At 32.4% G+C, this 27,317-nt stretch overlaps 1 protein-coding gene across 2 annotated transcripts in view; it reads left to right on the forward strand.

The window, feature by feature from the left end:
- LOC127704133 (uncharacterized) overlaps positions 1-17,259 on the forward strand; it is a 46,868-nt gene extending 29,609 nt beyond the window's left edge. Inside the window, exons 4-6 of one of the 2 annotated variants that reach the window (XM_052208025.1) lie at positions 7,369-7,485; positions 10,771-10,863; positions 16,716-17,259. In XM_052208025.1, coding sequence (XP_052063985.1) covers positions 7,369-7,485; positions 10,771-10,863; positions 16,716-17,176 — 671 coding nt within the window. In that variant the 3' untranslated portion in view covers positions 17,177-17,259. The remainder of the gene's footprint in view (positions 1-7,368; positions 7,486-10,770; positions 10,864-16,715) is intronic. The other variant, XM_052208026.1, reaches the window with a different exon arrangement.
- The last annotated feature ends 10,058 nt before the right edge of the window (positions 17,260-27,317 follow it).

The raw sequence follows: 27,317 nt of genomic DNA on the forward strand, positions 1-27,317 counted from the left end.
TATCATTGAAGTGACAGATTTATTATACCCCACGCAACAAGTTGCGGAGGGTATAATGTTTTTGACCCGTCCGTCCGTCTGTTCGTCCGTCTGTCTGTCCGTCTGTCAGTCCTATTTCTTGTCATCGCAACTCCTCTCAAACCACACAACAGAATTTAACGAAACCTTTTTAGATTATAAGGACATACTATGTAGTTGTGCATATCGACAGGAAATTACGATTCAGTTTTTTTCTAGGAGTTACGCCCCTTTGAACTTATTTACTTTAATATACTACTGCAACAGTTTGTCATTGCAACTCCTCTCAAACCACACAACAGAATTTCATAAAACCTTTTCAGATAATAAGGACATACTACGTAGATGTGCATATCGACAGGATATTACGATTCAATTTTTTTTCCAGGAGTCACGCCCCTTTGAACTTATTTGCCCAATATACTACTGCAACTTTTTGTCATCGCAACTCCTCTCAAACCACACAACAGAATTTCATGAAACTGTGTAGATAATAAGGACATACTATGTAGACAATAAAACAAATCAAATGATATATAGGGGAAGTCCATGGGGGTCAACCCCACCCCCCTTCTTTTTGATAACTTGTAAACAGTCGAGATCCCCACCCCTAAACCATATGTATTCTTGAATGGGACAATAAAACAAATCAAATGAAATTGAGGGGGAGTCCCCTGGGGTCACCCCACCCCCCTTTATTTTGAAAACTTGTAAACAGTCAAAATCTCCACCCCGAAACCATATATATTCTTGTATGGAACAATAAAACAAATCAAATGAAATACAAGGCGAGTACCCTGGGGTCACCCCCACCCCCTCCTGTTTAAGAACTTGTAAACGGTCGAGATCCCCAGCCCTAAACCATATATATTCTTGTATGGGACAATAACACAAATCAAATGAAATATAGGGGAAGTCCATGGGGGTCACCCCCACCCCCTTTCTTTTTGAAAACTTGTAAACGGTCAAGATCCACACCCTGAAACTATATATATTCTTGTATGGGACAATAAAACAAATGAAATAAAAAATAAAAGGCGAGTCCCCTGGGGTCACCCCCATCCCCTCCTGTTTGAGAACTTGTAAACGGTCGAGATCCCCACCCCTAAACCATATATATTCTTGTATGCAATAAAAACAAATCAAATGAAATTAAGGGGAAATCCCCTGGGGTCGCCCCCACCCCCCTTCTTTTTGAAAACTTGTAAACGGTCAAGATCCCCATTCGGAAACCATATATATTCTTGTATGGGACCATAAAACAAATCAAATGAAATATAAGGTGAGTACCCTGGGGTCACCCCCACCCCCTCCTGTTTAAGAATTTGTAAACAGTCAAGATCCCTACCCCTAAATCATATATATTCTTGTACAGGACAAAAAAACAAATCATATGAAATAAAGGGAGAGTCCCCTGGGGATCACCCCCCTTTTGAGAATTGTAAACGGTCAAGATCTCCACCCCTAAACCATATAAATTCCTGTTCGTAATTTCAAGAAGATTTGAATGACATACAGGGTCAATCCATAGGCGTCACTAATGCATATCATAAACCAATTTGTACTGGACATTGCCCAAGCGACAATGGGAATGACGAATTATTGGAACTTTGTTTGGGAGACTTCGTAACAGCATTCTGTTACAATTATTTCTTGTTACTGATAAGTTTTATAGATTTTGAAATGACATTGTATTAATGATAAATAAAATTTTGGATTTTTTTCTTCTTTTCTTTGGTAAATTGTTTGTAGAATTTTGTGGCAAGTTTGTTTGTTATTCTGTAAAAACTAATTTTCTGAATGCTATATATATTTTTTTTTTTTATGAAGTAAACTCCTTTAAAAACTAAGCTTATATTGTCTTTTTAATAAACATATATTTAGATTTCTGATTTTGGGCCCAGTTTTCAAGTTGGTCCAAATTGGGGTCCAAAATTAAACTGTGTTTGATTTCAACATAAATTGAATATATACAGGGTTCTTTGAAATGCTTAATCTAAACCTGTATTTCTTTTCATTATTAATAAGATAATACCACATTGAGGTCAAAAGGGTCCTAAATTACACTCTTGATAAATTTCATCAAAAATTGAATTCTTTGGTTCTTTGATATGCTGATTCTAGCAATGTTTCAGTGTTAAATCATATCTAATTTTAGAGAACTTAGTCATCACTGGTTGTTTATAAATTTTACATTTTACATTTCTGAGTTATGGGGTTTTATTCATTAAAAAAGGTGGGATTTTCCAGTTTTCGCATAATAACTCAAAAATTCTGTCAGCAATTCTCATGAAACTTTGGTGAATTGTTTATATCTATTGATGTAAGCTCCCTTTACATTTTTATAAATTTCTAATATGACATTGAGAATTAATTGAACTTTAATTGTTTATAGTCTGACAACAGATTTACTAAGTATTGTGCAACAGCACAGTGTATTGCACAACAGCAAGAAATCTTTAATTGAATATAAATTCAATTCATATAATCAATTTCAAGTTCTTTGACTATATTTATTCAGAAACCTATAATATGTCAAATATTTAATACAATCCAAATTCAGACCTGTATCAAGCTTGAATATTGTGTCCATTTTTGCCCCAACTGTTCAGGGTTGGACCTCTGCGGGCGTATCCAGCTGCGCTCAGCGAAGCAGTTTTTATTTTTATTTATTGCCACTGGATAGATAAAATATGTGCAACGCGGGGGACATTGGAACTCTGTTCTTTTATTTTTTGTTTTAATCATCTCCATTAAGTCTGTATGCAATGATCTGGAAAGATTTTGTCTCTATGTGCCAAGTTCTCCCTCATATAAATTTTAATGGACCATTTTGAACATGAACGGGCCATTACAGTTTATAGCATAAATAAAAAGTATATAGTAAAACGGGAAAGTACTATCCAATACTGTTTATGATGACAAAAAAAAAAGAATCAAATCTTGATACGCAGACTAGTAGAACAATTCACATTCAAATTATTGCAACTGATTTAACAACTTTTAATAGTCATCAAAATTAGAAGGAGATAATTAAAGATTCGTTTCTATTCTCGTGAATTCCCAAATGTAAGTGGACTGCCCTACTTTCTATGGTATTTAATTAATGCCGTTTCATGCACTTCTTTGGCTTGATTGCCTGTTTTATTGATATTATCATCACAGAAATAACATCTGAAGCAAAATTCTGGAAATACATTTTTTTAATTTTACTGATAAAATGAGATTTTACTTTTTGGCAGTTTCCATTACATTTTTACAGTGACAGCTGCAATCCTAGGAGAGACACAAGGTTCTGTGTAACCTTTATCATTTTTTAACTCACCTAGCCCACTGGGCCTAGTGAGCTTTTCTCATCACTTGGTGTACGTCTTCGTCCGTCGTCCATTAACTTTTGCAAAATCTTCTCCTCTGAAACTACTGGGCAATATTTAACAAAACTTGGCCACAATCATCATTAGGGTATGCAGTTTAAAAATGTGTCCGATGACCCAGCCTGCCAACCAACATGACGGAAATGGCTAAAAATAGAACATAGGGATAAAATGCAGTTTTTGGCTTATATCTCTGAAACTAAAACATTTAGAGCAAATCTGACTTGGGTAAAAATGTTTATCAGGTTGAGATCTACCTGCCCTGAAATTTTCAGACGATTCAGATAACAAGTTGTTGGGTTGCTGCCCCAGAATTGGTAATTTTAAGGAAATTTTGCAGTTTTTGGTTATCTTAAATATTATTATAGATAGAGATAAACTGTAAACAGCAATAATGTTCAGCAAAGTACGATCTACAAATAAGTCAAATATGAACAAAATTGTCAATTGACCCCTTAAGGAGTTATTGCCCTTTATATTCAACTTGATCTACTGGGCCAAATAGAATTAAACTTAACCACAATTTTCAATAGGGTATCTTGATTGAAAAATGTATCCGATGACCTGGTCATCCAACCAACATGGCCATCATGGCTAAAAATAGAACATAGGGGTTTACTATAGAAGTCTAAGGAAAATTGTAAAAAAAACCAATTTCAAATGGTCACAACTTGAAAACTTATTTAAATAATGATAAGGGGTCTTCAGTAACTATTGTAAGACTACAATGGGATGACCTGCTTTTAATGAAATAAGGAGATGCAGCATGATTGCCAATGAGATAACAATCCACAACACATACATGGCTCGTCAGCTTCCTGTTTACCATGTTTACTGAGCACTTTATATATTGTTACTCATAATTGCCACGTGTGAAATTATTGTATGTTTTTATCTCAGGAAATACCAAACCAAGTTATACCTTGTGATGCATTTCACATCAATCCCTCGTCAGTTTCATGTTTACCCAAACCTTAGTGAAGGAGGGGGCATTAGAGAATAAAAACTGACAGTTCAACTTGTTTAGACTTCAGTAACTTTGTCAAACTATCTTGGAGGTTTTTTTTGCAGTCAACATTTCATTTTTAGCTCAACAGGCCCAATGGGGCAAGTGAGTTTTTCTCATCACTTTGGCGTCTGTCATCCGTCTTCATCGTCCGTTAACTTTTACAAAAATCTTCTCATCTGAAACTATTGGGCCAAATTTAACCAAACTAGGCCACAATCATTATTGGGGTATCTAGTTTATAAAATGTGTCCGATGACCCCACCTACCAACTAACATGGCTGCCACGGCTAAAAATAGAACATATGGGGGTAAAATGTAAGTTTTGTCTATTATTTTGAAAACCGTTATAAATAGAGAAAGTCTGACAAGGGCAGAATTGTTCAGAATGTTGAGCTCTACCAATTGTCTATACCTCAAAACTGTCAGATGACTTCTTATAGGAGTTATTGCCCTTAAATAACAAAGTTTACCATTTTTTTTCATTTTTGCCTATGATCTTGAAAACTGTAATAGATAGAAACTTTAAATGCAAAAATGATTAGCAAGACAAGTTCCACAAATAAATCTACATGGTCAAAATCGTCAGTTGACTACTTATTAGAGTTATTGCCCTTTGATGACGATTTTTACCAATATTTTTTTTTTTGCCTTGTTTCTTAAAAATTATAATAGATAGATGGAAACTTAAATAAGCAAAAGTGGTCAACAAGACAAGATCTACAATTAAGATAAAATTTGAGGAAATTGTCTGACGACTCCTTATTGGAGTTATTGCCCTTTAATAATGATTTTTACCATTTATTTTGCATTTTGCCTTATATGATAAAAATTATAATAGATAGATAGAAACTTCAATAAGCAAAAATAATCAGCAAGACAAGATCTACAATTAAGACAAATGGAGGAAATCGTCTGATGACTCCTTATTAGATTAATTGCCCTTTAATGATGATTTTTACCAGTTTTTTGTGTTTTGCCATATATGATAAAAAATTATAATAGATAAATAGACACTTTAAATCACAAAAATGATCAGTAAGGCAAGATCTACTAACAAATCAAAATTTGTCGACATAATTAGTAGACTGTCACTCTTTATAGGAGTGATTGGCCTTAAATGAGGATTGTTTTACCCTCTTTTGTGTTTTGAGCAAAGAACTAAGGAAGATTGAGAGAAACTAAACAGACTAAATGATCAGCAATACAAGATCAGCAAAACAGATTTTTGTTATGAATTCTATTCTCGTCTACAATGTTGTAGAGTGTCCTTTGTTGAATATGCACATAGACCAAGGTGAGTGACACAGCCTCTAGTTTAACTGACAGTAGCAATCATAGATCAGATACAGGGATCCATGGAATCTTTACAGTTTTTATAACATTCAGATGCAGTTCAACATGCCTTAAATTCATACTGTGTACAGAACTCCATAAAAATATAAAATAATACCCAATTACATATACTTCACCTTAATAACATGGATTTTTTTTTAACCTCTGGAATTAACATTGAAATGTTAAAAGTCAACATGGTGAGGGTGATTTTCATCTTTGCATATGTATTTATCTTGAGAATGTTTCGACTATTGCAACAATGAGCATTATTATTAATTGGCTGTTATGATCTTTAAATTAAAAATCATCACCTTATCTGATACTTACTTGAGTCTTTTTTGCAATATTATTGTCGCATAAGCGAGACATTGTGATCCTACATTCCGTCAGCGGCGGCGTTGTCCACAAATATTTACTCTGTGGTTAAAGTTTTTCAAATTTTAATAACTTTCTTAAACTATCCTGGATTTCTACCAAATTTGGACAGAAGCTTGTTTATGATCATAAGATAGTATCCAGAAGTAAATTTTGTAAAAAAAAATCCTGTTTTTTCGTATTTTACTCATAAATGGTCTTAGTTTTTCTGCCAGTTAACATAACATTCACTCTGTGGTTAAAGTTTTTCAAATTTTAATAACTTTCTTAAACTATCTTGGATTTGTACCAAACTTGGAAAGAAGCTTGTTTATGATCAAAAGCTAGTATCTAGAAGGAAATTTTTTTCCGTATATTACTTATAAATGGACTTAGTTTTTCTTCCAGTTAACATTACATACAGTCTGTAGTTAAAGTTTTTACAACATTTATTAGATTCATAAACCATCCTGGATTCTTACCAAACTTGAACAGAAGCTTCTTACAATCAAAAGATAGTATCTAGAGGAAATTTTTTAATAATTATTTCCCCATTTTTGTTGAGCCTGCAACTAACAGCAAATGTAGGCGAGACACTGGGCACCGCGGAACCCTTACGAATTTTTCATTGCATGTATGTATAGGCTTATAGAAACTGCATGTTTTCCCTTTCAAGGTAAGATCATTCATTTAAAGAAGAATGTTAGTTTAAGTTGTCAATGACACTTAAACAATGTTCTTTTTCATTTTAATAATGGACTCATTTTTAAACAGAATTAAAAAAAGATTTAGCAATGTTATACTTCGAGTTGCATATCTTATGTTTTTATACTCTGTCTAACCCTACATAGTCCATCATAGCCTGTTCTCTTAGCAACTCCTTATGATTGGTGAAATTGATATTTTCAGACAACCTTTTGGTATGTTATGGCACTGTACATGACCTGTTTTACTTATTTTTGTATAATTTATTTTTAAATTTTGGATTTTAGTTATTCAGTGATCAGACTCAGTTTATCACTACCTCCTTCCTCACATACTCTATAAAATATCTTTAATTAAAAGACCTCTACTTAAATAGATAAAACCAAATGATTTTGCATCAGAAATGCTCAAAACCACATAAATATTAGAAAGAACAAGCCAATTTGGCTATTTAGACTACTCTCACAACTTTAGATTCATATTTTTATATTTAAGGATTACCGGTAATGTTTTCTTACTAAACATAAAATGAAATAAATAGAAATTTTCTCATGTTAAGATATTTCTTTTCAGAAAATCCAGTCCTAATTGATATACATGAAGAAGAAAATTTTATCCTGGCTCCTAATAATGGTTCAGATAATCAGATATCAAGATCAAGTAACAAAGATAATTTTTATTTAATAGAAGGTGAAATATACTGTGCCAACATCTTATATGCAAAGAGAAATAACAGAGATTATGTGATTACTTGGAAAACAGTGCTTCAACATTGTTCAAATAAAATGTTATGATCTTTTAAAGGCTTAACATTAGTTTATACACTTAATGTGCTGTCTACGTTTTTTTTCTTCGTAGGATATAGAAATTGAGGTATACCTATACAAGTTTATCCTTAAGTTATCAATCAGTATATATTCAGAAAAAAATAGAATACACATTACAGCTGATCAGTATCATTGGAGTCAGCGATCATGTTCACCAAACACACCATGACAATGCTCTTCATTCAATTAATGTATCATAAAAGATATATTCTTACTTCCATAATTAATGAAGTGTTTGCCACAAAAAAAATGCTTACTGTATGATATACGGAGGAGATAAATAGCATGTTCAAAAATTGCAAGTAAACATAACATTTGTTTTCAATAGTGTTTGGTTTGCAGTAGGTTTTGACTGTGTCAGGTGGATTTAGACTCCAATTGTACAAGTTATTGTACAGTGTGAAGAAATATCATGCATATTTATCAACTTAACAATTCATTCAAGCATGTTGTTTCTATATGTGCATAACTTAGATCACTTAGCACATTGCATGGCCTGACTACTAATATTTATTTTGTTTGCATTTTATATGAAGTGTATATTATTATTTAAAAAACATATACACATACACAGAAAGCATATAGAATTATTGTAATTGTTGTTGAATCATTTGAATTGAATTGAGTTGCTGTCTAATTGATTTATACCTCACATTTCTTACTATTCATTTTCATTACTGGACTAACAAAATATGCCTTGAATTATCTTTAGGGTATGTAGCATAAATTTTTATGTCACAACTAATATAGATGGCCACCATGGGAAAAAGGTAACATATGAATGATAAAATGCAAGTAATTTTTGTCTTACTTGCAATGAATGTCTCAAAATGCAACACATAGGGATGATATTATAGGGTCCTGGTGATGGGGTAAACTATTTGTATAAAGCTTTACTTCATATCTTATACACCAATGCCTTTTGTTCTGAAGTATCTATCTGGCATGTATGTCTGTTGTCCTTGATTACATTATCATGGTTCAGGCCAACTTCAGGGACTGCTTCAAAAACTGTAAGGTTTTGTCTTGCTTGCAATGAAAGTTGCATTACTGGAATTATATACAGATGCCTTATGTTGTGAAGTTTTTGTCTGTCCCCTGACCTCATTTTTATTGTTCCGCAACTGCTTAAAATAGTGTAAGTTTTTTTCACATGAAATTATCTCTTGTTTTAAGAAATAGGATAACTATATTTGGTATATGGGATTCTTGCAACTGGTCTTCTTACTCAGTCACCTAACCTTGACTTCATTTCATGTGTCTTTGATCACCATTAAGTTTTCTTGGTTAAGTCAATATATCTCAAATACTTTAAGCAATATGTCAATTATATTTGGTGTATGGAATGATGCTAAGGTGAATATGTCAGTCTGGCAGGGTGCATCTGAATTTGACCTCATTGTTATGGTTCATTGGTCCATGTCAAGTTTTTTTTGGTTATGCATTTATTTCAGAAGTTACAAGCAAAACATGAAATATATTTGGTGTAATGAATGATGTAAGGTGCAAATTTCCTTCTGGCAAGATACTTCTGACAGTAATCTCATTTTTATGGTTCATTGGTCAATGTTAAGCTTTTGTGATTTGGCCTGTTTTTCAGATACATTAAGCAATAAATCAATTATATTTGGTGTATAGAATGATTGTAAGGTGTAAATGTCCATCTGGCAGGGTTCATCTTATCTTGACCTGATTTTTGTGGTTTATTGGTTAATGCTAAGTTTTTGTGGTTAGATCTTTTCATAAATACTATAACCAACAGATCTTTGATAAAGTTTAGTTTATGTTATACCTTTATGTAAAAGAATTTCAACATAAAATTCAATTATCATTACCAAAAGCAGTAGGACATTTCAGCATGCGAACTCTTGTCTGATATCTCCTTCATGAAAAGCTCTGCTTTCTTGTCTGGGTACAGCAATGCTTTTGGTCCTTTTGTGGTTTAATCAGCTCTTCAAAGTTTATGTAAGGTTTTGGATTTTCAAATATTTTGGCACCCAGCATCACCAAAGAGACATTTATTGTCAAAATACACCTTTGGTGCAGTAAAAGTGGTACTGCTAATGTAATTGAAAATAATAATAGATATGAAAAATTTAACAAAGGTAAAAATGCTCATAATGTGAAGATTTACCTACTGTCAAGTTCAAACAATTGTCTGTTTATTAGAGGTATTGCCCTTAAAAGAATTCTGGTGTATCTCATTACTCACTGAGTAATACATATTACTCAGCTTGTTTGTAAGAGAAACAAGTGTAACACAGAAATTTGTTGTCTGATGAGATGATTTTTATAATGACTTGTGCAGGGGTTGATTCCACATAGTCACCTGCAGGTGAGGATATATGATAAGTTGTAGTTATGAAGAATAAAGATGACAACTTTGTTTTATTTAATGACATTGAAAATATGATTGTAATTGTTGATTTTGAAGCTGATTTGAAACTTCTTTGTTTACTTATCTGTTTAAGATTTGTTTCCTGATGGTACATTCAGGTACTGTTGTCACTTGTTTTCATTTAGATTTGTTGTCCTCTTTTTCCAAAAAAGGTATTCAATTGCATAGTGTAAAATCAAAATAAAATTTGATCTAAGGATAGGAGAAATTGTGTACTTTTTTGTCACAATTGATACTAGGCATTCTAAAAGGAGATAAAAAAAAAGGAAAGATTTAGCTTAAATACAAGGTTGGAAAACAGGAAGTCACAATCTGTCATCATCTGTAGTGGAAATGCAAAATTATCTCTATTGATTTTAAGGTCACATTTTCAATGGTCAAGGTAAGTTAGTAAGGTTAGGCTGAAATTTGTGCAGGAAAGGTGTTTGTGGATTATTAATCTATATTTTAACACGGGATTGGATGCAAACTTGCATAGATGGTCACAAATAATGAGAGGAAGATCCCTATTTATTCCATGATTAAATATCAAGATCATTACTCAAAATAAACCCAACTGTGTGCAGAAAACAGGTTGCCAAATTATACACAGTTATAAATCTTGAAAACATTATTTTCCCTTGGTCCTTCAGACCTCAAAGAAATAACACTTTCTTATTTTATATTTACTTTTGATGAAGATTATAACTGTATAATATCTTGGAAAATAAGTCAATTTCAAGTAAAATATATCTTATTTCAATATTTCAGAAAATACAGAAATCACAGATACAAAGAATGTTGAAATCCATCAACCTTTCTCTGAGGGAAAAAATGCACCAAGTCAGAGGGATATAAAAAAGGGTAAATAACTTATAAATTTGTGATAGGGAAAATTTGGTATATAGTTCTGATCCATTAACTAAATTGTTGTGGCAAAAATTTGAATTACAAATAATGTATTTAAAAGACATTGATTTTTGCATGAACCTAAGTGATAGGTATATTTTAAGTGTTTGTGAAGCTTATATGGTTTCTATAAGTATATTGGTATATAGTCCTGATCTATTAACTTAATTCTTGTGGCAAAAATTTGAATTACAAATAATGACTAATGTATTTAAAAAAAACATTGATTTTTGCATGAACCTTAGTGATAGGTATATACTAACCGATAGCGTAAGAATTTGCAATTTTCAAGTGAAATTATGATCTAGTATATTATAGAATAAAATGAATTGTATGCAAATAAAGTCTGTTCATAGTCAAAGAAAAATACAAGCTCTAGACAGGTTGTTTTCTGCATTAAGATTTTAACATATACTACAAGGAAACAAAACATCCATATCAGAGCTTCCCAAAAAAATTTATCCAGTTTAAATATCTTAACTAAAGGCATTCAAGCCAATCAAGGTAACCTTTTTGGAATAAAGGGCAAAGAATTTGATATGTTCATACTTTTGTAACTCGAAGTTTGAATATTCTGTAAACTGACAGTACCTCATTTGAAGTCGGGAACAACAGCATACTAATGTTTGCACAATATTTCTTTTTGATGCAATAACACTGATAAGAACTTTACATTTGACTTGAGTACATGTACAAATAACAGGTGTTGACTTGACATGGTTAAACTAACAGTGTGTGAAACCTCCGCTCGCCAACTTGCCAAATGCGAGTAAGAATTGTGTTTGGCGAGTCCAGATTCAATAAAACTCACCCTTTTGGCGAGTGACTTTTCTGTGGCGACTTTGAATCAATCCAGCAAAAAGATCGTCACAAAAATATTTTTCCCGCAAAATCTATACTGTTATCCATGACTTCAGATGATACATATTATGTTACATGTGTTCTGATTGGCTAGATGACTGTTGAATGAAAAACTTAAACCAATCAAAACATGTTTTATAGATAGATAAATTTACTTTCACTTTCCTTTTGGCAATGTGGAACGGGGACCTAATTATTTGCCCCATTGAAACGCATTGAAAATCATAGTAAATAAATGGGGTGCTGTTCAATAAATAATTTTGATAGCCACCTTGGGACTTCTGGTTCATGTTAGGCATTTGTTTCGAAGTTTCTTAGTACAATCTCAGTGCCACATGACCGGCATTCCGTTACAAAATTTTGTTTTGATTGACAACAGGGTCAGTCTGTCTACTTCCGGGGAAGAATAAAGGCTAGAATTTAGGCAATTTACTCTATGTACTGACGCCAGATTACATTTAAATCAATCAAAATTTTTACAGAAATTCAAACTAGAAAGCCTACCCTCTCAAATAAATCTACATTCAGTTACAGAACTTGTGTAATAATAACACTACACCATTTTAAATAAAAGTTACATATTTTTTTTAAGAACTACATTCGTGGGTACCGGACTGGTTGCAATAACTGGGATCCTATTCCATGTAATTTTAATATATGTTTTGAAGATTGAATCAAGAGTAAATTTCCTATAAACTGTAAATAAAAACTTAATTCTAATAATAGCTTTTAAATAACATGAAAGGAAGGAAAAGGTCACTAAAAAAAATCTTTACAGTGTACATTGCTTTATTAATTCAGCTTTTAAATGACATAAAGGAAGGAAAAGGTAACCAAAATAATCTTAACAGTGTACATTGCAGAACAATATTTGTTTTTCTTTTAAAAAGCATAAATATTGAAAAATGCATTAATTATGGTCAACAGTAGCAACTTTGGATATTAAACATGTTAAAGCATTTTTTTCAAGATAAAGAAAATTTATAAGTCCTTGGTTTATATAGTCCCTCTAAAACTAACAGTTATAATATATAACCAGATATCAAGAAAAGTTAAAACCCATGAATTGTTGCTTAAATGATATCATTTTTCATGTGATTTCTTATTAAATCACAAATTAAATTAAATTCATGAGTTAATCTGTTTAACCCTATTTAGATTATTATATATTATACTTATTATACCCTATCTAGGGTATTATATAAATACCAGTAACCCCTTTCTATTGACCAAGCACTCCTGAATGAGAAGCCACTGAACAAAATTAATACATAAAAACTGTCAATGAGAAAAGGAAATCACAGTTATTCCTGAAAAGCTTCAACCTAATATATAAGTAAACCTAGAATAAAGCTATTTCTAAAAATGATTATTACATACAATAACGTACAAATAAGATGGCGAGTTCAAAATTTTAGAAACTCGCCAAGCTGGCTAGTGGGATTTCAATTTGGCGAGTTGAAATGAAAAGCTGCTCGCCAAATTGGTGAGTTCCAAGAAAAAAAGGTTTCACACACTGAGCTTATACCAGATGACAGGAAATCTGAGTACATTTTGTCAAGCATCCTGGAGATGAAAAATCTCTTTCCAACACAGTCAGAATTCATTAAATCAAGGTATTTTTTGTAAAGCATCCTGAGAATTAAGAATGTCTTTATATTGTATAAAAGATGCCTTTATTAGTGCATTCTGTTTTCTAATGGAAATTGGTTTATAAATTTAAGAAAAATATCAATTTTGTTTAAAAAACCACAAATTTTGAGAAATAATTGTTGTGCTAGGATTTCAGTGAAAACTGACACATTGACCTAATATCCTATTGCAAATTGTGATTCCCTGGTGTCATGAATGTATTTAAAAAAAAAAAAAACATATTGGTGGATGTGTGGTAAAATCTTGGTTAATCAAATTTAATAAACATCACAATTTCAATTTAAAGTTGACAAAAAAAGAAGAAAATGTATTATATATTTGAATGGCTTATTATACCCCACGCAATGAGTTGCGGAGGGTATAATGTTTTTGACCCGTCAGTCCGTCAGTCCTGTTGCTTGTCATCACAACTCCTCTCAAACCACACAACAGAATTTCATGAAACCTTTTCAGATGATAAGTACATACTACTTAGATGTGCATATCGACTGGTTATTACGATTCAATTTTTTTTCCAGGAGTTATGCTACTTTGAACTTATTTGCCCAATATACTACTGCAACCTTTTGTCATCGCAACTCCTCTCAAACCACACAACAGAATTTCATGAAACCTTTCAGATAATAAGGACATACTACGTAGATGTGCATATCGACAGGAAATTATGTTTCAATTTTTTTTCCAGGAGTTATGCCCCTTTGAACTTATTTGCCCATTATACTACTGCAACAGTTTGTCATCGCAACTCCTCCAAAACCACACAACAGAATTTCATGAAACTTTGTAGATATTAAGGACATACTATGTAGATGTGCATATCGACAGGAAATTATGATTCAATTTTTTTTTCTTATACAATTTTTTTTTCTTACTGTTATTTTATTTCTCCAGTGACAATGTGGGGACGTGGGGTATGTGAGCGCGCTCACTAAGGTTCTTTAATTTGTATTGTAAAACACTTGTACAATGACATTTTATAGAAGAAAATCCCTTGTGTAATGTATGTTAAGTCCAAATCTACAAGAAATTTACTTCAGGCTTAAATTAAAATATTGTTTGTTTGCAGTTTACCGACGACCTTCGAAAATCCACCCGACTGTGAACATTTTATTGCTTTTAATTTGAAGAAATTATTTTTAATACTTCAATTGACTCGATCCGGAATTTCGGATCGTTTCCGGAATTGATTTCGAGTCTAGGTCAATTACATGTTTGAAGTTCGGTTTTTCTTCCCTTCCTGTCAAGCGTTCATCGGACCCTTTAATGGTAAAGCACATGGAGATTGTTTACAGGTATCCGCGAAGTCATGGAGGAGTACTTTATTCTGTCGTCTTCTGTCAATTTTAAGACAAATAATACACAGAAAAGTTTCATAGTAAACTGTTTATACGTACTGATTCAGGCAGAATTGCACACGGAATGATGTCTTCGATGATATCATTGATGATGATGCAGCGGATATTCATAAAACCGACACGATAACCGTTTCTGTCTTAAACAAATCGGATACAGAATCTTTTGAGACTGACTTTATGGAACCAATATCAGTGGTTCAACAATTCGACACCAGCCTGAAGTATGCCATATTTTCTTTAAATCGTCGTGAAGACGACAAAGAGGAAACAGACTCCTCCGTGACTTCATGGATAACTGTAAACACGCCTGTACGGTGGAAGGACGCATTTGAAATGTTAAATCAATAAGAAGCCACACAAACTACACAAAGATGTAGAGAAAATGAATGGTTGGCTTGAGAAATAAATATATTCTTTCTGTATCAAATCTATCTTTGCTCCTTTAGGATAAGGGGGGCTGTCCCACTCATTGCAATTATTCTCTCTCTTACAATATTAAATATACCCAAACTGTGTGGCCTGTGTGAATTGAATTAAAATATGTCCTTAGCTAGGAGCTATGCTGCTATTTTTTTATGCAGTCAAAACATTTCAGTACAGACCATTTACTTTTAATGGGGTGCTATGGATTTCACCCCAAAGCTAGACTTAAGATTTTTGTTTGTTTTAATTAAAGCCTGGCATCAACATATCTTTCCAAATATAACCTTCATGTCAGATGTCTAATATATTTTTTTTTAAGTTGTCTTTTTTTCAATTGAGGAAGATTCAATGGTTGATTTTTTTTAACACACTCCTAAATTGTCTTTTGAATCTTTAATATCTACATTTTTATGATGCAAATACTCTACTCATGAAAACATTCTAGTAAAGATGCATATATGTCAGTGAATATGTTTCTTTACAACAATTCTAGTCATTCCTTGTTTATAAGTGTTCCAGTATTTCATAATACCATAAATTTATGTCATAAATTGTATAATGACACTATGTTAAGTTTCAGTTTTGGTTAAAATGGTGTTTACCTGAAAATGCCTGTTCATTTCATGTTGGTTTTCAGTGTTTGTTGTTTTAAAATATTTTTTCTTCACAAGAAACTTGGTTTGTGTTAAACTACTTGTTTAAACTTTATTCTGGCTGATAAAATAAAATATTTTTCCTACCTACCGACCCTGCAGTCTGAAGGTACAGTCGGAAAACTGCAAACAAACATATTTTTAAGGTTGGCCTCAATTGTCTTCCCTACTCTGATTCTATGACAGTTTTTCTGTGTGCAGTGACCTTAACCTGACCCCTCTTGTACAAATCATAAATCTGCACTATACAAGTACAAAGGGAAAAACGGTAATGGAAGGAAGTCTGTATTAACCATTTCTGAAAGAAAAAGTTTTTATTATTAAACCATACCTGTCAATCTCTGAAAATAAAAAAATACACTAAATCATTTAACCATACCTGTCAATCTCTGAAAATGAAAATTCAGGTCATGACTTGCATCAACAAAGAAAACGTCAGGTCATAACACGTACAATCGTTTTTGTCACTAGTAACATTTTCTGCACAATAGTAACAAGTTCCTAATGTAAACATTTTAATAAATTTAAATGTTCTTCAAACTGTTTAACATACAACCAAATAAGCAAGAAATGACTAAATGAATAACCCTGATGCTTGTGTATTACGATTTACACTTAGACCTTGATATGATAGTTTACACTTTTGCTCGCAGTCATCAAAGAAAATTAATGATGATCATGATAATTTGAAGAATTTTTGTATATAATATTAGGAACAAAAAAACTTATTCAATTAATTTATTGGCATAGGGTAAATGTAAGAGAGACTGCAACCCAATGTGATTGTTTGTAGTGGAGGATACTTCTTACTAGTAATATTATGATTTTTATGTTTTCATCAATTAATTTGACCTTTTTCCAGCAGTATTAGATGCTGTTATATTGAATGCTGAAAAAGATCAAGAGGTGGCAACAGAATTTAGAAATCATCTCAAGGAATTTATACCTGACATTGCTGTAGAATTATTGAAAGAGTTTGTTAAACCTGGTGTTACACATCTACAGAGTACTAATGAATTATTCAAATCTGCAAGATTTGTTTTGATACTAGTAACAGAAAATTTTAAACTTAGCATGCTTGACAGATACATTGGTGAGAAAGTGCTAATTGAGTCACTCAATGATTCTGAAAAACTTTTCCGTGTAATACCAGTATCAGTAGATGGTCCTCTAAATATGCCATTTGAATTAATGCCTTTAATTGCAATTCAGTTTTACCATTTCCAAATGGCAAAAAAAGAAAGAAGGGATGACAGCATATATATTAAGACACTAAAGAGTCTTTTCCTGCATGGAAGAGAAAACTATTTGAAAGAGTCTTGATTGTAAAATATTGCTTTTTGTAACTGAAATGTATAGCCAAGTGATGGTTACATATGGCTCATATAACTATAAAACATCTGTTTCAGTAGGGTTTTGTGTCTCTTGACCTGTTTGCATCAGAAAGAGAATATTCAGGTTGAAAAAAATGCATAAACCATGTAGCAGTAATTTTTATAAAACTGCAAATGAGAAGTACCAATCTCAGTACTGGCAGTTACTAAAATCTGGTTTAAAACCCAAATTCAACTAATAAACAATGCTTTTGCAGACTAAAATGTGAGTTTACATCTTCACCTGGAGGAAGTTTTCCCACTTTGTAAAAGGTATTGGAATCTCTATGGTCTTTTAGACAAGTTTTTTTAATATTATTATTTAGTATGTTTGAAATATTACAGTTTGTAATTTTTATTTTTTTTTTTAACATACAATTTCCAATTGTTTTCTGAACTGCAACAAATGTTACATTATGGAAGACATAGGGAATCTAATCTGGCTTCAGCCTAAACTATTTGTATAAAAAGTTATATTTCAGTAGGCAAAAGACCTGTATAATCTATTTTTTTATACAGATGGGTTATGGTATGAAGTTTCTTTCTGCCATATTTGTCATATTTGTCCTTAATTTAACTTTATAGTTCAATGACTGCATAAATACTTAATAGGTTAGATTGTATTATCTATTCAATTTTTGGGTGAAGATTATACGAAATTATAAAATTATTTGTATGCGTATTACCATACTTGTCAAGAAAACTATTTTGTTTTTAGAAAGTATAGCATTTAAATCCATCTTATTTATCTAAAAGTATTTTGAACAAAGGTCAAGGATATCATTTTCTGTTTTCAATTATTCAACTAAAGTGACTCATTTCCCCCATTTGTGAAAATGGTATTCTGTCACTTTTGATTCAGTTGATTAATATGTTCTTTTTAACTCACTTGGCCCATGAGAGCTTTTCTCATCACTTGTATATAGTAGATACAGAGAAACTGTTAACAACAAAAATGATCATTAATTTTATGAAATATGCCTATTGAGTGATACAGATTCCTTAGAGCCTCTAGTTGACATGTTCTAATAAATTTTGCATGATTGTGAAAACAAGTTCTGCAGTGCTTTGTAGAACTTGCTCTTAAAGTCTTTATATTATCCTTTCTAATGGTATCAATGCATGCTTTTGCTTTAAAATTTCCTCTAGTATATGTGCCCTCTGACCCTCAGACACCCTCTGTAGTGTGCTAGCTGGCTTTAATAACATAAATGCATGGTGTGAGCTTTGTGCTTATGCTTATGGGTCACTAACCAGTCACTCTGCACAGAGGAAACTGGGAGTTCTAGCTAGTGCTACCCTGCTTGCTACCATCATGTAGTGAATACCATACATTTCTTAGAAGTTGGTATCTTGCACCAACTATATCCATGACATTTTATAGATTTTTAGCTCACTTGGCCATGTTTTTTGTGTCACCTTGACAGAGGGAAAAGCGAGACTTAGGTATGCTGTTTCTTGGGACAGCTTTGACAGAGACAACAATTTGTTTAAGTTTGTGAATAGGTCAGTTAAAGGGGAACAACTAATGGTAAATAAATGATATTTTGGTACACAGTTGTATATACATTGGTAAATCTCATTTCCATGTAGATTATTTGGCTCCGCCCCTCAGGCATGGTCTATTGTCTTTAGAACTTTTGGATAGTTTACATGCTAAAGTTTGAGATTAGGTCAGTTTAAGGGAAAACACTAATGGTTAATTAATGATATATGGTTTGCAGTTTTATAAGCATTGGCACATCTGCTTTTCCATGTAAATTATTTGACTCCCACCATACCTCAGTCATGGTCTATTGACTTTGAAACTTCACATGGTTAAGTTTGTGATTAGGTGAGTGTAAGGGGAACCACTTATGATAAGTCAAGGATATTTGTTATGCAGTTTTGTATAAGTATCGGCATGTCTCATTTCCATGGAGATTATTTGGACTCACCCCCTCAGTCATTAGGGTCTGGATGGGGGATCCTTAACTTCCATAGTCTTTAATTTTTTGGAGCATTTTTCTTTAATGACTATCTTTAAAAATAATGCTTATTCTGTAAAATTCTCATAAAAGTTACTTTACTATTTAATTTATCTGTAATCATATGATTTTTTACTCTGTTTATCCCTCATTTCTGTAGTCAGTATTATATTACATACTTCTTTTATTTTCCAAAGTTATTCTTTATACTTGTGCATCCCATTATTCTCTATTCTTATTTTTTTGCTTTTTTTTTTCTCTATTATTTTGGGTTTGTTTCATTATTTTCTACTCTGTAAACCCCATCCACACCCTTAGTCATGGTCTATTGACTTTAAACTATTTCATTGTTTTAATGTTAAAGTTTGTAATTAAGGGAAAACACTTATGATAAGTCATTGATATTTAGCATGCAGTTGTATTAGCACTTGCATATCTTTTATCTCCCAAATTATTTGGTTCTATTCCTTTTGTCATGGTTCATTGACTTTTGAGTGGGTTTTTTTTAATAGCACATTTTAAATGTTTGTCACAAATCAATTATTCTTATTTATAACTTTTTAAAAAAAAAGCTATTTTAACAGGGGCACTTTACGATGGATTGCTAAAATATTTTGCATAATGTAAAGCACTTTTCCAACATTTGGCTTAAGGTATAAAAAACATTTGTAAAAACTACATTTGTGAAAGAAGGCGGAAGTGTGGATAAATTCATTATGAGCAGATCAGATAATGTGTTGAAAGATACATGTCAAAATTAAGGTAGATGACACTTTTATAATCCCTTTTTTAAGCTTTGCAAATAATAAGCATGTGATGCAAGATTCAATGTTTCACAAGCTTAAGGTTGCACTTTGTAAATACATTTGCACAAACCATGCCTCTTTTATGGGAGATATATAATATTCATAGATATTTTGTTTGGTTTACCTACTGGTTTCCAGATATGATCTTGATGTTTCATCTGGTAGAGACATAACTTGGAAATGTTACCAGTATAAATATACATGAATAGTGAAATTAAATTCTGAAGAAGACCCAAAATGAAGGGAGCCTGGGAGGGGTAGTAAAAGGAGTTCCTTAGTGAAATTGCATTGTCTATATTTACAAAGGTGCAACCTAAAGTAATATTTTTTGAAAGATCACAGTGACTGCCAGAATTCAAAATAGGCAAACAGTATAAAGGTTGTTAACAATTATTGAAAGGTAGATTTTTTGTTATCATATATTGAATTTATTCTTTAAACGAAAACACTGCATTTATTATTGATATTATTGTTAAAGCTATTATTGATATAATGCCGTAAGTTTTTGTCGAGCCTGCGACTTTTGTCGCAGAAAGCTCGACATAGGGATAGTGATCCGGCGGCGGCGGCGTTAGCTAACTTCTTAAAAGCTTTATATTTTAGAAGATGGAAGGTCTGGATGCTTCATACTTTGTTTATGGATGCCTCATGTTACGAAGTTTCCGGCAGTCACATGTCCAATGACCTTGACCTCATTTTCATGGTTCAGTGACTACTTGAAAAAAAAGTTAAGATTTTTTGTAATGTTAGATTCTCTCTTATTATAAGTAATAGGATAACTATATTTGGTATGTGCGTACCTTGCAAGGTCCTCATGCCCGTCAGACAGTTTTCACTTGACCTCGACCTCATTTCATGGATCAGTGAACAAGGTTAAGTTTTGGTGGTCAAGTCCATATCTCAGATACTATAAGCAATAGGTCTAGTATATTCGGTGTATGGAAGGACTGTAAGGTGTACATGTCCAACTGGCAGGTGTCATCTGACCTTGACCTCATTTTCATGGTTCAGTGGTTATAGTTAAGTTTTTGTGTTTTGGTCTGTTTTTCTTATACTGTATGCCATAGGTCTACTATATTTGGTGTATGGAATGATTGTAAGGTGTACATGTCTAGCGGGCAGGTGTCATTTGACCTTGACCTCATTTTCATGGTTCAGTGGTCAAAGTTAAGTTTTTGAGTTTTGGTCTTTTTTTCTAATACTATGTGCAATAGTTCAACTATATTTGGTATGTGCGTACCTTGCAAGGTCCTCATGCCCGTCAGACAGTTTTCACTTGACCTCGACCTCATTTCATGGATCAGTGAACAAGGTTAAGTTTTGGTGGTCAAGTCCATATCTCAGATACTATAAGCAATAGGTCTAGTATATTCGGTGTATGGAAGGACTGTAAGGTGTACATGTCCAACTGGCAGGTGTCATCTGACCTTGACCTCATTTTCATGGTTCAGTGGTTATAGTTAAGTTTTTGTGTTTTGGTCTGTTTTTCTTATACTGTATGCCATAGGTCTACTATATTTGGTGTATGGAATGATTGTAAGGTGTACATGTCTAGCGGGCAGGTGTCATTTGACCTTGACCTCATTTTCATGGTTCAGTGGTCAAAGTTAAGTTTTTGAGTTTTGGTCTTTTTTTCTAATACTATGTGCAATAGTTCAACTATATTTGGTATGTGCGTACCTTGCAAGGTCCTCATGCCCGTCAGACAGTTTTCACTTGACCTCGACCTCATTTCATGGATCAATGAACAAGGTTAAGTTTTGGTGGTCAAGTCCATATCTCAGATACTATAAGCAATAGGTCTAGTATATTCGGTGTATGGAAGGACTGTAAGGTGTACATGTCCAACTGGAAGGTGTCATCTGACCTTGACCTCATTTTCATGGTTCAGTGGTTATAGTTAAGTTTTTGTGTTTTGGTCTGTTTTTCTTATACTGTATGCCATAGGTCTACTATATTTGGTGTATGGAATGATTGTAAGGTGACCATGTCTAGCGGGCAGGTGTCATCTGACCTTGACCTCATTTTCATGGTTCAGTGGTCAAAGTTAAGTTTTTGAGTTTTGGTCTTTTTTTCTAATACTGTGTGCAATAGTTCAACTATATTTGGTATGTGCGTACCTTGCAAGGTCCTCATGCCCGTCAGACAGTTTTCACTTGACCTCGACCTCATTTCATGGATCAATGAACAAGGTTAAGTTTTGGTGGTCAAGTCCATATCTCAGATACTATAAGCAATAGGTCTAGTATATTCGGTGTATGGAAGGACTGTAAGGTGTACATGTCCAACTGGCAGGTGTCATCTGACCTTGACCTCATTTTCATGGTTCAGTGGTAATAGTTAAGTTTTTGTGTTTTGGTCTGTTTTTCTTATACTGTATGCCATAGGTCTACTATATTTGGTGTATGGAATGATTGTAAGGTATACATGTCTAGTGGGCAGGTGTCATCTGACCTTGACCTCATTTTCATGTTTCAGTGGTCAAAGTTAAGTTTTTGAGTTTTGGTCTGTTTTTCTAATACTATGTGCAATAGTTCAACTATATTTGGTATGTGCGTACCTTGCAAGGTCCTCATGCCCGTCAGACAGTTTTCACTTGACCTCGACCTCATTTCATGGATCAATGAACAAGGTTAAGTTTTGGTGGTCAAGTCCATATCTCAGATACTATAAGCAATAGGTCTAGTATATTCGGTGTATGGAAGGACTGTAAGGTGTACATGTCCAACTGGCAGGTGTCATCTGACCTTGACCTCATTTTCATGGTTCAGTGGTTATAGTTAAGTTTTTGTGTTTTGGTCTGTTTTTCTTATACTGTATGCAATAGTTCAACTATATTTGGTGTATGGAAATATTTTATGATCTATTTGGCAGTCATGCAGGTTTTATTTGACCTTGACCTCATTTTCAAGGTTCATTGCTCAGTGTTAAGTTTTTGTGTTTTGGTCTGTTTTTCTTAAACTATAAGCAAAAGGTCAACTCTATTTGTTGTATGGAAGAATTGTTAGCTGTACATGCCTGCCTAGCATGGTTCATCTGACCTTGACCTCATTTTCATGGTTCATTGGTCAATGTTTAGTTTACTTGGTTAATGTTAAGTTTATGTGACAGTTGTAATAAAGCTTTATATTTAGGACTATCAACATAATATCAATGATTAGTAAAGAAGGCGAGACATTTCAGCGTGTGCACTCTTGTTATATTTTGATATTAGTTTATAAACATGTAGACTAGTCAAAACCAGATGTGTTCTGAATCTTATAGTCCAACATACAAGGTTCTTTAGTCCTAAGTTGGTGTTCCATATGTACAATTACTTTGCTTTAGTCATTATTAACATACATATAGGAACATACCTATTTTATAATCAAAAGATTTTAAATGTAGTAAAGAAATATTTCTTGATTTAAGGAATGGTGCTGCTTTGTTGCTGTAATTGAAATTTAACAGCTGAAATGAAATTTCTTGCAATTTTAAATGTCTTTATAGAAAACATTCAATCCATTTAATTGATCTATGAAGAACTTGGTGGCTATAGTCCTTCTCTGTATCCTCAAGATGGTAAATCAATATATGAGTCTTATTGGGACCCGATTGATTGATTGACCGTATGTATGATTTGTTTGATAATGATATCATTTTGGTTTTGATTTGGCTTCTCATTTTTGTTCTGATTTGAAAACCAAGATACTACTAGCTGTAATGGTATAATGATAAAGGTTTTTCATCTACAGGTAGGACACATATTAGAAAATGTTATAAAAAGATTTATGATAATATTTTAGCATTATCCCCTGTTTATACCTTTTGGAAAATCTAGGTTGTCAAAAATGAAACCATATTTAATTTTAGATTGAACAAATAAGATTCAACACTAATAATATGATTAATAAAAATGATCTATTAGATGAGGGCTCTCATAGGATTTAACTTATTTGGACGTTCACAAATTATATGCCATGGTAATCACATAATACAAAATGTCATTCCGTCTGAAAATGAACTTAAGTCTTTGTATTCTGGAATGTAAAACATTTGAAATTGACAGGAAAAACTCAAAAGATGAAAATGTGTGGCAAAGACCAAATATTATGAAATTCAAAGAAATTATGAGCTGTACAAACAAGTTTAAATTAGAAAAACTATGTAGATTTATACGCAAAAATAAATAAATTATTTGTTCTCCAGGAAATAGCATAACCCTCATTTGTATATATTGTACATAATGATATATGTGTTTTTTTAGATTAGACCGTTGGTTTTCTCGTTTGAATGGTTTTACACTAGTAATTTTTGGGGCCCTTTATAGCTTGCTATTCGGTGTGAGCCAAGGCTCTGTGTTGAAGACCGTACTTTGACCTATAATGGTTTACTTTTATAAATTTTGACTTGGATGGAGAGTTGTCTCATTGGCACTCATACCACATCTTCTTATATCTGTGTGGGTATTTACTGATAATTGTTGTATGCTTGTATGTATGGTGTTAATTTAAATAAGTTTGTTTTCATCACTATATGTATGCATATTTCTATACCGTTATGACTAATGGTTTATGAAAATAAATATTATTATGTAATAAAAAAAGACCATAAATTGATGCATGGTAATCAATGATAACTATGTAGAGAAGTTTTCAGATAGAAATAAAACAACCATATGTGGTTATCATTATCAAAAGCCACATGTTTGACCTTACATATAATAGTTATCCATAATATTTGCACCCCTCTATTCAAAGTTACAATTTTAAATAGATGCCTTTGCACATCAGAATTCCTAGGACAGAAATGTATGCAAAATGTTACTTGTAAAGTATTGAATATATTCTTTTAGTATTGTTCAAGAATGGTTCAGAAATATATACTTGGAAATAATATTTGAAATTTTAGTTTCACTCTAAAGTTTTATATGATAAGCCAAGTTATACTATAATGCTGGCGTGGAAATATTCAGTTTAAGATGCTAGTTAGTTTTAGAATGGAAAATTAATATTTACTCCATACCTCACATCCCCTGAAGACTTGGATGTGGTTTATTTAATTGTATAGAGTGACATCAGCATTTTTATACTATAAATAATGTGTTCGACTTTCTTTATTTTTTTTATAAAAACTACATATGTAAGTTTTGGAATCAAAGTTTGAAAACAACATGTTTAGGGTATAGTCATAATTGTTTGTAGCCTAGAACTAGTCTTCATCAATGTCATTTGTAAATCATTCCTTAATTATTTATGAATATAACATACAGGTGCTATATATGGAAATTTATAAGAATGAAAACATAAAATTGTATGACTCTTAGATTGATTTTTTTATTTATATTTATTTTACCATCAGTTTACTTTCTTTGTACCAATCATTTATAAATTATAATTGGTATAAAAATTATTTTTTTATTTTGATGTTTTATAACAGAGTTTTTTTTTCTCTGTTGTATTCAAAATATATTGTGTATATTATACACAGTTTTCTGGTCTTTTGTTTACATAAATATATTTCATGAATGATTGACAATTATTTTATGTAAGATATTTTGCCTCAAAAATCCTTGTCAGAAAATGTATTATACTACTGCACTCTAATTGTATACAAAAGAGTCTCATTAATTGTATTGAGTTGATATCTGTGTATTTATAGAAAAAACATAAAATGTGATAGAATCACTACAACACAATTCATATTTCACATATATATGCAAACATTTTTGCGGTCGTATATTGGTATCATGTCGGCGTCAGCGTCTGAAGACATTTGGTTTCCTGAAAATAACTTTAGTTTAAGTGTATGGATCTCTATGAAATTTAAGCACAAAGTTCAATACCACAAAAGGAAGGTTGGGATTGTTTTTGGGGGTGATGGTTCCAACCGTTTAGTAATTAGGGGCCAAAACAAGCATTTTTCTAGTTTCAGGACAATAACTTGTGTATAAGTATTTTGAATGCTCTGAAATTGTACCACAAGGTTCAATACCACAAGTAGAAGGTTAGGATTCATTTTGGGCATGTTGGGGGTAATTACCCAAACTGTTCAGGAATTAGGGGGCCAAAAAGGGTCTAAAACAAGCATTTTTCTAGTTTTCAGACAATAACTTGTGTTTAAGTGTATGGATGTCTCTTAATTTGTACCACATTTTACAAAAAGAAAATTTCTTCAAAATTTAATTTTTTAAGGGGTGGGCCATTTTTTTTTCCTCAAAAGAAAATTCTTTTCCAAAATATTTTTTTGGAAGGGGGGGCGGGGGGTAAAAAAAAATTATCTTTTTTTTTCGGGGGGGGGGGGGGGGTCAATTTATTTTTCCTCAAAATTTAAGAAATTGTCATTTTTCAGAGATACTCTTACCGGCGAAGGCTTATACACAGTAGAAGTGAATACAAAATGGCGTCGATTTTAAATCAGAACTGGACAGAAACACGTCTGATTTCAAAAATTTTAAAGGATTTTCAAGATAAACGATGTTTTCTAATGAGATCATTACAGTTTTTGTCTTTCAGTTAATTACGATTTTGTCATGAAACTACGTTAAACGTTGCAAATTGTGATCGTATGATAAAATGATTAAAATTAAATGCTGACTGTCCAGTTCTGATTTAAAATTGACGCCATTTTGTTATCACTTCTACTGTATAAGCCTCCGCCGGTAAGAGCACCTCTGAACACAAAGAAAGATATCTAAAATTTTATCCATTTTCTCATTAATACTGATAGACTAACTCAAAATCTGTCTTCATCCTTCTAACTTTAAGACAATTAGGTTAAGGTCCTTTGAGTTATGGTGCAAAGATAAGAAGGTCATTGGAGGGGGAAAAGGGGGGTCTTCACTTTGTATCCTTTATTTTTTAGGCCATTTTTCTCTATTAAGTTATATTGCCAATTAATAAGTACAAGAATCATGCAAATAAAAGAAATATGAGACTATTTCAAGAGTAAAAAACAGTGCACACAGAAACGCCACAAAAATTGTAACCCTTAAAAATCTGGTCGCGCACTAAATCCCCCATGGAGATTTTCAAAAGTTGGCAGGTCTGCTGGTTGTATGGATTATGTGTGTCTCGCAAACTTTGTCCAAGTTTATTCTTTTCTATGGTTTTTTATCTCTCTTGTGAAGTTAGACATATGTTAATTTTTATTGCATTGATAGTGTCAACAGCACAAGAACTCATGTTCAGTTTTCTGATAATTAAAGGCCTATATAATTTAGTGAGCAGTTTCGAGGAGCGAGGACCCTTATCCATGTTAAAGTAACATTAAATTGTTTCTACAGTTTTAATTATTAAATTATATATGATACTTAAGGAATGAACATGTCTTATTTTCT

The sequence above is a fragment of the Mytilus californianus genome, unplaced genomic scaffold (genome assembly GCF_021869535.1).
Source record: "Mytilus californianus isolate M0D057914Y unplaced genomic scaffold, xbMytCali1.0.p SCAF_58, whole genome shotgun sequence".
NCBI classification, from domain to species: domain Eukaryota; kingdom Metazoa; phylum Mollusca; class Bivalvia; order Mytilida; family Mytilidae; genus Mytilus; species Mytilus californianus.